Here is a 15,652-nt window from a genome sequence, read left to right on the forward strand (position 1 = left end):
CTCTTTGTTGCAATTTCTCCTTCTGAAAGTGGTGATGATAATTTCTACCTCATGCGAGTTTTGACCCTTAACTGGAGCGTAACTGGAGACTGAGAGACTTTTGCTTTCCTCAGAAGACAGCAGCATAATGCTACGCTTATTATGCAGTGAAATAGCTGGTTGTATCCTTCACACTTTTAGGTGACCCACTGTTCTACATAGACATTGATTCTAGCTGCCCTGAAAGTATTGTATATTTAAAGACGCTCAATCACTAAATAGAGGGTTGCTCTTCATCCTGCTAGGAATATAAAACAATGCAAGGAAGAGTGGCTATATGTGATATATGCATCAAAAATATTTTGTTCAATTTATGGAAATACCTGTCTACTGTGATGTACACTCTACCTCCTGATCTATGGATTTCGTCTGGCTGACAAGGATACTGACTTTGTGAAAATTATTAACGACCTATAAATCCTTGGGAAATACTGAAAATGAAAGCCAGACAAGGATATGCTGAACCTGAAGAGATTCATTCAGGCTGAAGCAAGCAACAACCAGGATGTACCCCTTCCACACCTCAGTATTTTTGGGTAAACATTTTGGTGCTTATGGCCAGGCAGGAATCAGAACATCTCAGTGGTAGGACATCACCTCACCCAGACTTCCACCTGTGCACTGCAGCCTTCCGCACAGAAATCCTTTTCCCTGCTTTTTTACAGCTCCCCATCACCCAAGCCTAAACAAGTAAGAAGGCCACATGCATATGATGTTTTGGGATGCAGACAGATGTCTGTCAGTGTCTTTGTTAAACCTGCCAAGCCTTCTCATTTGTGACCCAATTCACTCAGCTTCATAACAGCCCCCTAGTTGCATATTAACCCCCGAGTTACATTTGCTGTCTGCACTGAGGTATCAGACAACCCGTTCATCTTTTAATTGACTGGTTTGCTGCATCCTGGAGCACATTGTTTACTGCTCTCTAGGGAGAGCTTTCTTAACATGCTGAGAAATTTAACAGGTCAAGCTGACACAATAAGGAAAATGCTGATCCACATTTAGTAAACTAATTGTTTTTTTTTCCTTCTTCCCTGACCTTAAATAATGTGTCTCCTGGGAAACACCACAGCAAGGGCCTATCCCTGGGCTGCGCCTGTGAGGCTGCCACAAGCCGAGAAGGGCTCTTAGCATCGACCGCCCGAGCTCTGTGGCCACGGCGGCTCCAGCCCTCCGGGCGGGATGACCCCGGTCCGCAGGCACACACCGCCTGCCCGGGGTTCTCCACGGGGGAGGCCAGGGTCTCCTCAGCAGCTGCCCGGGTTCTGTGCGCAAACGCCCGCCTGGGCGCTGTAACCGCCCGATCCCCGTTCGGGACCGGCCGATGGACGTCGCGCATCGGCCGCTGCAACCCAGGGCCACAAGAGCCGCCGTATCAGGCGCCGCCTGATACATACAGTGACCCGCGGCGGGAACCTCCCAAGGCGCCGACGGGGTGGGGAAGGGAATGTGTACTGGTGGCCGAGATCTGTGCCGCTTAACTACGGTCGCCCCAAACCGCCGCAGTCGACCCTGCCCCACTGCCAAAGAGCCGCGGCGGCAGTGCGGGCCCGAGCCGGGCGTGGGGCGGAGCGAGGGGCGGAGCGAGGGGCGGTGCAGCGCGGCACTCCCGCCAGCCGGGCCTCGTCGGGCGGGGAGAGGGTGGAGCGTGTTCTGCGGCCTCCGCCATGTCCAAGCACGTTTTTCTTACGGGACCCCCAGGTAACGGGGGCAGGAGGAATTTGGGGAGCGGGCGGGGGAGGTGTCGCCGCCGCAGGGGCTGCCCGGGGGCCTTGCTCGGCTCGGCTCGGCTCGGCTCGGCTCGGCTCGGCTTGGCTTGGCTTGGTTTGGTTTAGTCCGGCCTGTACTGCCTCTGGCGGGGCTGCGAGGCGCTTATAGCCAGGGGAAGGCACCTGCTGGCGGGCCTAGTGCCGGCCCAGGGTGTGATGGAGCCGCTCCTGGTGCAGCCGGGCCCAGCAGCTGCTTGCGAGGCAACTCCGGCTGTCGGCGTGCGGGCCTGTAGCTGCTCCACTCCCCGGGTGTTGCCTGGTGAGGTCCGAGCTGCCGCATTCCGTAATTTGTTCGCAATGAAAGTCCATTGTAGCTCTGCATCCGATCCCATGTCATGGAGGTTTCCAGATGCTTTTGCTTTGTGTCTGGCTCAGCAGTTCGATGTTAGGGGGAAAAAACCCTCCTGGACAGCTAACTTGCTTCGTTTAAACTGCAGCCATCACACGTTTCTGAGCACTCACCTTTTCTGGAACTTAATTGTAGGGGTTTAGCACTTCCACTCTAAGTAATGCTCAGTTATAGATAATAATTGGTATCCCAGATGGGCAGGCCTTGATTGATGTGGTGGAGTAGTTTATCGTAGTAGGGAAATCTGATTATTGTGGAGGTAGGGTGGGATATAGTATGAGGGTTGAACTAAATGGTTGATTAAGAAATAAACCAGTTATTATAATTGCAAAGCTTTCTTTTGTGTCCGGAAGTAAAGCAGTGGGCCTAATTCTCCTTTTGCTAATACCTGTCTTGTCTGGAATTAACTTAAAATTAATTGCGCTGCTAGGCTGAGATAGCAATACATTCCAACCCCTTCATTCTGTCTTTCCATCCGCTTGAATGTAGGCAGCCCTCTAGGAAATGCAGAGCTTAAGTCTACTCAGGCCTCGTCTCTGTTCATTTAACTGAAATGGAGTGTACTGTTTTGATTAGCTAAGTGTATAATTTTAAGCTTTCTTAAACTTAGTTTGAATCATTTTAGCTCTCTTTGGCAATTTATTGAATGAACAAAAGTAGAGATAGCAAATCTACTTAGCTAGATTAGTATGAATTTGCTTATGGAGGCAAGGCCTCAGAAAGATGGTAAATACTGATGGTGCCACATTTGTCATTTTGTTGTTGTTCAAATGCCAGGAATCCCTTTAGCTTGAGTTTTGAAAAGTTTGCTTAATGGTTTGACTAGGTGCCCTTGAAGCCACAGGATGTTTTGTCATTGATACTGCTAAGAAAGTAGGTCCTAAATCTGCTTAAAATGTAAGCGAGGTATTTGGTGTGTACCTGTTAAAATGCTATCTGTTGGCACCGTTGGGCACCTCACATTTGGTCTATATTCCTTGTCTCCAGGAATTTGAAGGTTTATTCTGCAGGATATTTTCTATCTTCTGACTTTTTTACAGCAATTATTAAAAGTTAAGTGATAACACTAAATTTTGTGTGTGGTGATGAAGTTGAATTTAAAAGGAGATTGTCAAGGGAAGTATGTGTACAATGGTAAAGGAGAAGAAATAGATCCTTTGTGGTAAGAGAAGATGTCTGGAACATGGCCAATGTTCACACCATAGAAGGTACATCAGTGCTAGCAGACATCTGGTGGCCAGGGTTTTAAGGATCTGTGTTAGGGTAAGAAAGTGGATTATAGGACCACAGGATAATTCATGTGAGAAGGGACTTCAGGACATGTAAAGGAAGGTCAGCTGTGAGGCCAGACCAAATTACTCAAGGCTTATCTAGTCAAGACTTGAAAACTGCAAAGGATATGAAGACTGCATAGCCTCTCTGGGCTACCTGTCCCATGGCTTGATTGTCTTCATGATAAAAAAAGCTTTTTCCTGTATCTAGTCAAAACTTTCTGCTTCAGATACCATAAGAAGCATGTTTCTGTGGTTGGAAATGCTTTTTGCCCTGTAGGACCTGATATCACAAGGGCACTGAGTGCTTCAGATTTCTAGGACATCAATAGAAGTAGTGTGTCCTTTGTGAAAGGTAGGCTTCTGGTAATAGCAGTCAGCCTTGACCTTATGATCTAAAAGGGGTATAAACTCAGCTCTCTTTAAAGAGTAGTGAACAGCAGTGGTAGAAAGAGAGATGCATCAGTCAATCTTCCAGCTGGCTTGGAAGTTGTGTGGAAGTATGGCTTTTGTGTATTCACCTGCCTTGGGCCAGACTTAGTGGACGGGCAGGCTACAGTCTAAGCTAAAAAGTTCAGTGGTAGTCTGGGATATTTGTACCATTCTGTTGTGGCTTCACTGTAGACATACTTTTTAAAGGCTAATAAAATATTACAGCGTCAGTACTGGATGAACTTTAAAAGGTGCTTCTGTTCTTTCCTACCATTTAAAAAAAGCAATTTGCAAACTTCAAAAACTGATCAATGTTCCTGCTGAACTGAATCATTACTGTGGTGCTTAAAAATGGGGTTTTAGTGTAGAAGATTAATCCTGTGTGCTTTTTGTTTTTTCTTCATTTTTAGGGGTTGGAAAGACTACTTTGATCCAGAAAGTCACTCAAGCTCTAAAATCCTCAGGCACTTCCATTGACGGATTTTACACAGAGGAGGTTAGAGAAGGTGGCAGGAGAACAGGATTTGATGTTGTCACTTTGTCTGGAAAACGAGGACCGTTATCTAGAGTCAGGTACTGAGATTTTAATAATTGCAAGTGGCTGTTGTTTTATGCTTCTGCTCCAGCCTGTCAGCATGTTAAATGCTCCTCCAGAAGGTGATTTCCAGCACACATTTCTTTCATGGTCAGGTTCTTTGTTCAGTTCTTGTATCAGCCAGGTCACCTGTATTGTGTATGTAGACAGTGTTTCTACTGTGTAATGAAATATTGAAAATGTACTAGGGAAGGGTGTTCTTTCTTACTGCTTATTTTACACCAGATAGAGAGGAAGCACTGCCAAGTCTTTTAATGTGAGACCAAGGCTCTTTGCTTTACATTAAGTAGCTTTTTATAGGCAGGGAGGAAGATTTTTTTTGTTTCCACAAGCTGATGTATAGAGTCAGAAGTGGAAAATAAAAGAGAAATTGCATATAACATTGTTTTACAGAGCCACTGACTGACCCACCAAACCCATATGTGAATTTTAGGAAAAAAAGAGGGCTTCAGACCCCCACTAAGAGTGGGGGCCTCTTGAAGTGCAGAGGGGCTCACAGTCTCTCCTGGTTGACTTAGCCTTTCATGCTTTGTGCAAAACTTTGTCTAGGTCCAGGTGTGCCGCTAGCACCTCCTTCAGACATAGGTGATCTTACTAAATAATTTGCATACTGCTAATAAAGGAAGTTTGTGTAAGAGAGCGTGATGCAGTGCAGGCAAACAGTATTTTTCTGAGATTGTTTAAGGGTTTTGCAGCCCATACTGGGATTTGGGCTACTGCTGTCTGTAGTGTCACCAAATTCAAAGATCTGAACTACAGGCATGTATTTTGATTTCACTGTAAATATACCTGCTAGCTTTTAGATCCCATTGTCCTTCCTTACACTGTTCAAATTTGAGCTTGCATAGTTGTGAAGGTAGCTTATGGTGTATTTATTACCTGAAAGTGTGCTATCTGCAATGTGATTTAATGGATGATTTACAGAGTTTCTTTGCTTTTCTTAGAAGAATTAAGGGGATTTGACTTATTAGGATAACTTCTCATAAATCCATTGAAACGACTGCAGCGGATTTTCACTAAACTCATTACTTAGAAGGAATTGTGTGTCTCTTTTTTTTGAATTTAGTTCTGATTCTTCTACTTCAAGACGTGAATGTCGGGTCGGACAGTATGTTGTAGACGTTGTTTCATTTGAGCAGTTGGTTCTACCTATGCTGAGAAATGTGAGTATTCTATCAAAGCTGCTGAAAAATTGATGCTTATGATAATCAGTGTTATTGGAAGGCCCTTCTAGAGCTCTAGTTTTGGATATTAATAAATGGCCTATTGAGTATCGCTGATTCTGATTGATATCAGGAAGCTGGAGGGGCAAATCTGACTTATTCTTTTGTGCTTAATGTGGTGTTTGGAGAGATTACAGTCCCCACTTATTCCCGATCTGACATTACCCTGTGAGCAGGACCTCCTCAGCCTGAGGGATAGCTGATAGGAAGTTTCTTCCAATGCCACTGTCTTGCATATTGGAAAGCAAACAAAATGCACGAGTGACTTACTGCACAGAACTGGGTAGAGTCTGTGAGTCCAAGAAAAAGGCTTTTGCTGCTGTTCTTTACAGCCCTTTTTTTCCCTGTTGTTCCAATTCCCATCTTCTTCCAGTAGAAACATTTGTTCCTTGAATCCAGTGGTTACTTTTGATTACCACTGTGTAAGTACCTGCAGACTGGTAGGTTTTAACTGATAATAGCAGCCCGATAATTAGTCTGCTGCACAAGGAGTGCTCTGACTGTGACAAGAGTTTCTACACGATCTTTTTCCTGTCTTTCTCCTGGCGTTTTGTTATGGCCTTTTGCCTTCTCCTTCCTCTCTCTCACTCCAACCTTTGCCCTCTCCAAAATTAAACAAGGGCAGATCTGTTTTTGGCAATAACATATCACAAACAGTGTGCAGCAGCTGCTGAACTGTGCTACTGAAAAGATCCTATTGTGATTTTTCTACCCTGCCAAAGCTCAAGGGGCCAAGAAGAGACTTCTTATTTGAACTTCGAAAGGAAAAAAAAAACCAGAGGTGCAAGGAGCAAAAATGAGATTGAGGCTCTGATTCTTGTTTTTGTCAAGAAACAGTAAAGTCTGAGAGTAGGGAAGCAGAAACATTGGGGGCAGGGAAGAAAGGAAATAAGAAGAAAATGGGGCATTTTTCATATGTTTAATTTCACTGTAACTTGGTTTACTATGTTAGTAAATAGAAAGATAGTTTAATAAAACGGACTTCATTAAGCCAGCACTGTACTCCGAATCCTTTTACTGCTTGCCTTTATGTGAAGTCCAGGAGAGATCTTGCTAGAAGGGTGTTAGCACTGTTGAGTTTTTCTGGTTGTTATGTGGCTTTGTCATGGAAAGTGCCATTAACCAGTTTTGTGGGAATGTGGTCATGCATATAGGTGGCACAAAATGGAAGATGAGGGAAGTGAGGAAGATCATAGAACTGAAACAAGAAGTGGCAAATGAAGAATGAGGGCAAGAGAGTCATGGGTATGGTCCGGTTTGATCAGAGAGCAGCACAGAGTGGGCATGTGCCCATTTAGTCTTCAGGACAGATTCAGCTCTTGAAGGCTTTTATCTCATTCACTGCACTGAGAACAGGGGTAGATCCTACAGTGGATGATCTCTCAGGTCTGGAAACTTTACCAGGCAGGACTGAGGATGATTTTTTCAAAGCAAAATGTTCTGTTTCTCAATGGGTGACCTAGTGACTAGTATTGGCTTTTTAGCTCACTGATCTATAAAAGGATTTTAGATAAAACAGCTACTCAGCAGAGACTTAGCTTGAAAAGATTTTAGGATGCATGTTATACAGTTCTTCCACTTTCCCAGAAGCAAATACTTTGCCTTCACAGGGGAAAATACTTCGATTTCTTTTTTCCTTCTTTTTTAGGTTCTGTATAATATGGCTGCTATTGGTATATATTTATGAATCTACAGTGGTGTTTTGACTTGAGCTGATTTCTTCCTCACTTCTGTAAGTGATGGAGTACAGTTCAAGGTTACTTTTACCAAGGGAGGGTAGGCAGTGCACTTCCTTTTCTGCTGAATAGTTCCTCTGCTTTCCAAATTGCCTTTTCTTCAGTGGCAGTCACCTAAGTTCTCTCCTAGACTTCCCTGCTGCTCATACCACTCTGCAGCACGGTGCTATTTGGCACAGTATTCACTTCATGAAAAAAGCAAACAAACCGCAAATACAGTCAGTTGTTAGTATGGTGCCTATCCTATAATCCAGGGGGATGGTTGGGACTATAGAATGAGCCGTATCTAGACAAAGAAATGGAAGATGACTGTTCTGATGTGAGAGAGGCTTGGAAATGGCTTGGTTCTTATCCAGATAGCTTAGAAGAAAGCTAATTGTTTTGAGAGAAATGCTAGTTTTGACCATTATTTGACCCAGCTACAAGAGGAGAAACTTCCAAATATAGATTTAATGCAAATCTTTTATTTATTTTTTTTAATACTTGTGTAGATATTCATCTATTCTAAATGCAGAATTTGATGGGGAGAGTGAAGTTTGGAAAAATTGGTGTCCCTCAGATTGATTGGTAGCTGCTAGTAGACAGTGTGCAGTTTCTGATTGTCAAATAGCTCATGTGGGACCACTGTGAGAATTCTGCTTTGAAGGAAAACTGATATTATGGATATTTCATATTGTAATTGGTATTTATGCTGTATATATATTTTCATCTTTCCAAAAAATCTATGCTGAAATGGAAATGATAGATTTATAAGTCTGTCACTTACCAGGAGCAGCTTTGACTTCTCCACTTTCCCCCATATTACAATTGTACTGATTTCTTTTGGAGGTATTTCTTTTATTAGCATAGAAATTATTACTGTTACTTGTTCTAAGTTCTGTATTGTTTACAGTCTCTTGATGCACTTTTCCACAGGTAAACCATGGCAGTGATGCAGAGAGAAAAATTTGCGTCATAGATGAGGTTGGTAAAATGGAACTCTTCAGCCAGCCTTTTATTCAAGCTGTTCGTCAAACGCTCACTGCCTCAGGGACTGTGGTGCTTGGAACTATTCCAATACCTAAGGGAAAGCCACTGGATCTTGTTGAAGAAATAAGAAATAGAAAAGATATTAAAGTGTTCAATGTGAGTAATATTTAATATCCTTAAAGAGCATTCTGTTCTGGGTTCTGGTTTGTATTTGGCTCTGCTTAAAAAGCTAATTGTTACTACCAATTGATAGCTGTGGGTAGCTTGTAGGAAATAAGTTTTTCAGTTTCCATTTTATTCTTAATGGGCAGGTGTTCACCTTATTAAAAAAGAAAAAAAAAATCACATTTGGCACTTACTGTAGCAGCCTTACGCAGGTGGCTTTGCTTGTGAGGGGTTGCAGAAGTAATGATATAGTTGTTTTAAAAGGTTTTCTTGCTGTAGTATTATTGCCGTATAAGCATTCATTATTCCTGAGAGTTAAATCTTTCAAAGTACAGTCAGATTTTTGGACTTACTTTCTTTTTCAGATTAGCTTGCAGAAATGTTACCAGTAATCATATTCAAGGGAAAAAAAAAAAAGGTAGTAGTGGAGTTTGCAGAAATCCCTTTTAGGGGACAGACACTTGTAAATGGAGTCAGTGAACCAATTTTGGAATTCATAATGTTACTTTTACAGACATAATTTCCAGAATATTAAGGTCTCAAAGTGCATTTCTGATCACTTGCAGGGAGGTTCTCAAAAACTTAACCACAACAAAACATAGCCTGTTCACAGGAATATGTATGTGAGGTTTCCTTAACGTCTGCAAGTGTCTTGGATGCTTCACAAAAACAAGCAAAATGCAGCCCCCACTCTTTTGATTTCTTTTTCTACTCAGTGTATACTATTTGTAGGAGAGAATAAGGCTGTATATCCAAAACTGAACTATAAAGTATAAATTCAGGAAGTGGGACTTACACATCTTGGCTTAGCAGCAGGGTTAATATGCTGTAGAGCTGTATACTGATGCAGCCTGTTCTTTATCAGATGCCCATCACAGTGAGAATGCTTACTTTGTTTTCATCCGAGTGGATCAGGAAGGAAAATACACTATCTCAACAATTTATATTGAATGATCTTAATTACTGCAGAGAAAGCAAAGCCTCCATCTTCTTTTCTTCTCTTCAAAGTGAGACTAATAAAACTGTAGAGCTCAGAAAAGTTCCTCAGCTTTTTTTTAGTTGGTGGTGCCATTATCATCTTCAATTTCTGTTTTTTAAATTAAGTGCCTGTCAAGTGCTAAAGCAATCCTATGGGCAAAGACAAGAGAAGATTCCTTTCCTCATGTAAGCATTCAACTCCTACTATTCCTTTCAGAGGTAAACCCCCAGGTTTCCTACTGACAAGCTGATGTGTGTTGTCAGGCTACTGAACAGAGATGCATGTGAATGTGAAGTTTATATGACTTGCTTTACAGTGGTAGGACTGGGGAAGAGGGAATGGATAATGCCTCACTGAAAGTAACATGTTCGGCATTTATGCTGCAGTCATGACAAGACAATAGCGTGCTAGTGTGTGATGAGGAAATAGGGTGCTAGAAAACAGCATTTGGCTCTTCAGGGAAGCTTTTCAGGCTTTCACTGTCTCCCTTTATAGGTGATGTTCTGAGGGCATATGCCACTCAGCCCCAAGTTGTTAGCTATATCAGACTGCCAATACACCTTTCTCTTAAATACTGACTACAGCCAGCGAAAGTCTTCCTGTAAATTTCAATGGAGCAATATTTTCTTTACTGCAAAAATGAGCCATCCTGTTCATGCTGCTGAGATTAGGAGGTACAGGTTTCTCTGTTTAGAGTTCTCTGGTGAATCCATTAGCCAAAAGCATGGGTGTGAAACGTGTGGCAGACTGCAATAGTTCCCAGGTGGCAGAGACCTGCTACGCTAAAGTCTTGTGCAGGAGAGCATCTGTCTCACTTGCTCCAGTGGCACACGGCATGTTCTTTCCCAGCTGGTTAAAACGTGTGCCTGAGTAGGAACAGAACCTGCCTGTGGGGAGTCAGAGGTGTTACTAGCTGAAGTACATACTGGATCACCAGCTGTGTTCTTCAAGGGCTGTGGCTTGGGGAGAACCTGGAGTGTCCAAATAGTTCATGGTCAGTAATTTCTTACTAACATTTATGGTGCCTGGAAGTGTGCAGAAGTAGGTGGCCACCTTCCAAAAAGCTTATGCCTGCTTTGTCGCTTCATGTGGAGTTAGGCTGCACTCAAGTAACGCAGTAAGAGTTTTGTCATCCTTCTCAGTGTCATGAGGAGAGTTCTGATGTTTGACACTAAGAGCAGAGAGACAGCTGTTTGGGGTTTCACAGTCCCTTTTGTCTTGAAAGCATATTCAGATGGTGTAAATGGGCCCAGATGCCCTAAAAGCAGTTGACGATTTGGTCCCAAATGTTTAATTTATTATGCTTAGAGCACTTAACAAGAGGAGCTCTGATATGTAACAGATTTCTTTCCATTGTTGCCCAATTCCATTTTGCTGAGAACTAAACCTTCCAGTGAAACTATAGAGGCTCTTTTAGCACCGCTTGGGTCTGTGTAGTTTTGCAGACAGTGTCATAAATAGGATCAGATTAGCAGCTGGCACATACTTATTTTCTCCCATTTTCCCAGCTATTAATTTTGCTTCCATGAAATCCATTAGTGAAGTTTGGTTGCATATGCCTTTTAAGAAAGAAAATAAATAGCTAAATGGAGCAGAAGAAGAAAAAGGTTCCATTTGAATAGGCTGCACAAGAGCGGTTTCCTTGATGGTACTCTTAACAGTTAGGGGAAGAAAGCTTTTGTCCTCTACTGTTTCCTGCTTGGAATCTAGGTGGTAGTTTCCTCCAGATTACCTAAATGCTTAGAATAAGCAGCATCTACAGTTATTGTCAACTCCGTGCCTAAAAAGGTACCTATCTGTTTGTACAGATGTTGAGAGATTGGTTCTCTCTAGGAAAGCTGCCTGCACTGAATGTCCCCAGATCTTAAGAGGAGACCTCTATCTATGAAGCAGCCTTTGTAAAAGAGTTGTGAAAATTTCCCAGCACTTGGCACTTTCTCTATGCTGCTCTCACTGGACTTCTGGCATGTAGTATGGAAAAGGGATAGATAAAATGTAGTATGGTTTTTGTTGGCTTTGAGACAGTGGGAAGAGCTATAAAATGTTCAGAAGGTCTTTTGAAAGTCAGGGTATTGGGACACTTGCTGTGAGTTTGGCTGATCTATGCTCTGTGCCTTGTTTACCTTGGGGTCTCTCAATACCCTTACTGAAGAGCAATTTCATTCTTTGTTGTCTTGCTCTGTTATTGTGGGGCTTTCTGTTTATCTTACAATAGGCTTGGAATGATACTTAATAAAACCAGCAACATTTTCAGGCAGATCTTCCCTTTCATTCCTTTGGGTTTGGTTGGCTTTTTTTGTTTGTTTGTTTGTTTTTTTAATGACACTTTTTCATCAGTCCCATGTTGATGATCTCTCTTGAATTCAAGTGGCATAGGCAGGGCCACCATCCATAGGTTTACGGTGTTAGTTTCCAGACATCCTATCTAAATGCTGTAAATAGCAGTAGACTTCTATTTAATAAGAACAACAACAACAACAGTAATACTTCCTCCTGTTCAGAATTGACTGTAGTACTGGAAGGGATACAAACTTGTCTGATCAGATCTTAAATGCAGCTATAGGGAAAGCAGTGAAACCTTGCTGGTAGAGAGGTTTATGCCATGCATAGTGTGGTGTCTCCTTCCTCGTCAAGCAGCATTTCTCAAACTTTGTTAAAAATATGAATGCCTGCCCTTTTTTTTGGCTCATCTGTCTGAGTTTTTCCTGCCCTCTCTGCAGGGATCTGAACAGTTGGGAAAATTCCTTAGGCTCTTTAGAATGAGGCTTTTGCTGACACTTCACAATTGCTTGTTAACCCTCTCACCATCCCAGCCATCTCCCCAGGTTTTGGTTGAGTAATGCACTGTGGGTCACTGGGCTCTGTATCAGTACCCAGTCTATCAAGAAGGTGTAATTTATACCTCCTACCAGCTCAGTGCTCTGTCTTCGCTGCAGCTGAAAGCTGAGCTGACTAGCAAGTGCTGGCATTTACTTGGCGGTTTACAGTAATCTGCATGTGCTGCAATGCAGATAGGCCCACCAAAAGATAGTACACTGGACTTATGGATTGTCACATGTATTGGTCTTAAAGCCCAACATTTCCATGGACTGGTCAACCAAAGGCATACTGCAGTGTGCTGCAAAAGCTCCCCAGCTTGCTCAAGTAGTCTGATTTCTTTTTCAAGGTGTTTCTATCCTGCAGTGCTAAGGCTTCTCAGAATAGAGAGTTGTGCTACTAAGCCTGTTTTAATTTTTTTTCGTTACACATGTTTTTGACTAGGTTTGTCATCCTAATAGACAGAACCCGTTCAAGAACTGAAGGCATAAGAACTCCTACTTCATAGCAGGAAAATTATATTTGGTAATTGAAAAGGATTTCTAGTAATGACAAAAGTGCATGCTGGTTCTTCGAGTGATTCTTGTTACGTTATTCAAGCCCTGAATAATACTGCAAAATACCATGGGTAATTAAATCAAAAAGATCAGTGAATATGCAATTACATATGCAGGTTTGTGGCTTTAGCTTATAGTGTTCTCAGTAGCAGAAGGCGGCAGGTGTTTGACACTCAGCATTCCTTCACTGAGAAAGAAATGCATTTGAATTTCTGCTTTGTTTGTTTTTGAAGTCAACACTGATATAGAGGTTATTCACCAAATTACATCAGTTTTAATTTCTCTTTCTCTAGGTTAGTAAAGAAAACAGAAACAGCATTTTTCAAGACATCTTGGCAGCTGTGGAGTCCTGCAGAAAATGAAGACATTTTGTTGCCTGTAAACACTAAAGCTTTTATTTCAACAAAACATTACAAGGTTTTGCGGCTGTTCTAGTCTGTCCTTACTGCTTTAGCCCCTGGAGGCTTTACTGGAGCTTTCAGGGTAAGCAAGGTAAAGCTGGTAATGCTCTAAAATGTGAAAATGAGCTATCAGGCTTCTTGTTTATTCAGTTCACAAGCTGATCCATTCAAAAAAATGAACAGATGCATAGTTAACATCTTGTTCTCATCTGGGTATTTGGAAGTTAGGTGGTCTGACTCTCATGCTAGTTACACCATGTAAAAGCATCTTAATCTTTCAGAGTGTGGTGTGGACTGTTCTGCCTAGACTGCAGCTCAGTATGGGGAACTTGGGCCCTGGTAGAACAGAACAGAGCCCTGCCCAAGATGTACATGTGCTCCGCCTCATTTATGTAGAAATATCTTTGCTGTCAGTGACCCAGCTGACGTGTGTCCAAGTGTGTTTCAACATGGGTGCTGACCATGAGGTAGAAGGAATAAGCAGATGCTCTCCCTCCAGTCTTTCCAGTTGCAGTATAAAGAGGGTTATGTAGAATTTCAAGGAAATTTCTTGTAGTCCTAAATGACATTAACAGAATTCTACAACAGGAGGAAAAATAACCAACATTGCCCTCTCTTAAGTACTGTAAACTCAGACAGTAGTTGATAAGAAGGCTGCGTTTTGGATTTATTTTCAAGTTTCTGATGGCAATCTTGCGTTGCACCCACTTAAAAAAGTTACATATGTAAATCTTCAAGTTCAGTCAAATCTCAGCTTGTGTTTTCATGCAGCATTTATTGTCAGGATTGACTTAATACTATATTAAATAAACCCTATTTGTCTATATGGGTTTTACAATCCATTATGTTTATTGATACTTATTGTTTGGTTGGGGTTTTTTTTTCTTATTCAGTTCTGTACAATGTTAATGATGAAGTAAGTGTTTCACCATATTAGACAATGTGTTTCCTTTTGAGGTGTGCAGATGTGTTCAGGAAAAGTGCTACCACTTAATCAGTTTTGTGTGTTGTGAAAGAAGAATTCCTTCCCAGGTGCACACTCATTCATTGTACAGTTTATAATCATCTTTGGCTGTAAAAAGTTGTTAAGAATTCAGTTGTTTCTTAACTTTTTTTCTGTTCAGTTCCACAACTGTTAAAATAAGCAAACTATTTAAAGGCATTTTCAAATATCGTTTTAGTTATTTATTTCTGTAAAACTGATGCCCAAAGTTGGAGCATACTAGATGGGAACAGGCATTTTTACAGGTGTCCTGGAAACAGCTGGGAGCATGGAGGGAAATGTCCTTTCTATTTCTCATATTCAGAACAAGGGTCTGGTACAAACTGCCCCTCCATAAATGGTAAGAAGTAAATGCCATGTTAAAGGACACCATGGACTTGTTTGCTGACTGCCCCATTACACTACCATTCTGCCCAAATCCATTTGGATGGTAGTATTGTCTTTATATTTGGGAAAAAGAGAATTCCTTTTAGGGTCCCACTCCCTTAAGCTCTTGGCTGCTTTTTGCAAAATAAGGCTGTGCCCTGAAGGTATCGCTAATCCCTTAATTGCTTGAGGCGTCTTACTCAGACATGACGCCTTGTTAGAAGTGAAGGACTTTGGACCAAAGTAAACTTTTTAAGGGCTATGTGCCATAGACTTTGAAACAGAAACCTCTCTGCACTTAAGTGTTGGATGTCCTACTGTTTCAGTGTTAAGTCTTTTAAGCTGTCAAATATGCTGCAAAAGAATAATTCTTTCAATTATTAAATAATTACCCAAAGTCTAGCAAGGTTTTAATGGGACTGCAGTTGAATCTTAAATGAGGACTGACCTTTAAAGCTAAATAAAATGGAGGTATTTGGCACGTCTCTGTAGAGGCTGGAGAGGGGAGTTCCTTCAGGAGCAATGGCAGAGTTTAGTTTTCCAAATTCCAGTTCAGCCACTGTTGCTAGAAGGTAGTCACTTAAAGTGGTATTTGTACCTCATGAAAGTACATTACATTGCCCTGCATACAGTGACATGATGCCTGCTATAGTCCTATTGTTTAATAGACTGGAAAAAAGGAAAAATCGTAACAAGTTTGGAGAATTTTTGACCATTGTGCTTCTAATACTTTTAAGCCACTGTCTCATGGTGCAAGGGAGACCCTTTATAGTAAGGGTAGTTAGTCACTGGAAAAACTTCCAAATGGATGTGGATTTTTCGTTCACTGGAACTGTGAATGAAGTGTCTGCCCTTTTAAATCAAAGGGTATTTTTGCTGCTGCCATCACTGGCTCTTGGTTTCTGCTACCTATCTTAAGATTGGTGAGTCTTTAATTTGTTGTTCTTTTCTTCAAGCCCAACTTCTCTCTGAGCTAGAGTG

General features: G+C 41.8%; 1 protein-coding gene across 1 annotated transcript; it reads left to right on the plus strand.

The window, feature by feature from the left end:
• The first annotated feature begins 1,613 nt into the window (after window positions 1-1,613).
• Window positions 1,614-14,474, plus strand: NTPCR (nucleoside-triphosphatase, cancer-related). Its single transcript, XM_030499486.1, has 5 exons — window positions 1,614-1,740; window positions 4,271-4,433; window positions 5,522-5,618; window positions 8,330-8,539; window positions 13,195-14,474. Exons 1-5 carry the CDS (start codon window positions 1,707-1,709, stop codon window positions 13,261-13,263), a joined length of 573 nt encoding a protein of 190 aa, XP_030355346.1. The 5' UTR covers window positions 1,614-1,706; the 3' UTR covers window positions 13,264-14,474.
• The last annotated feature ends 1,178 nt before the right edge of the window (window positions 14,475-15,652 follow it).

This window comes from Strigops habroptila, chromosome 10 (genome assembly GCF_004027225.2).
Source record: "Strigops habroptila isolate Jane chromosome 10, bStrHab1.2.pri, whole genome shotgun sequence".
NCBI lineage: Eukaryota > Metazoa > Chordata > Aves > Psittaciformes > Psittacidae > Strigops > Strigops habroptila.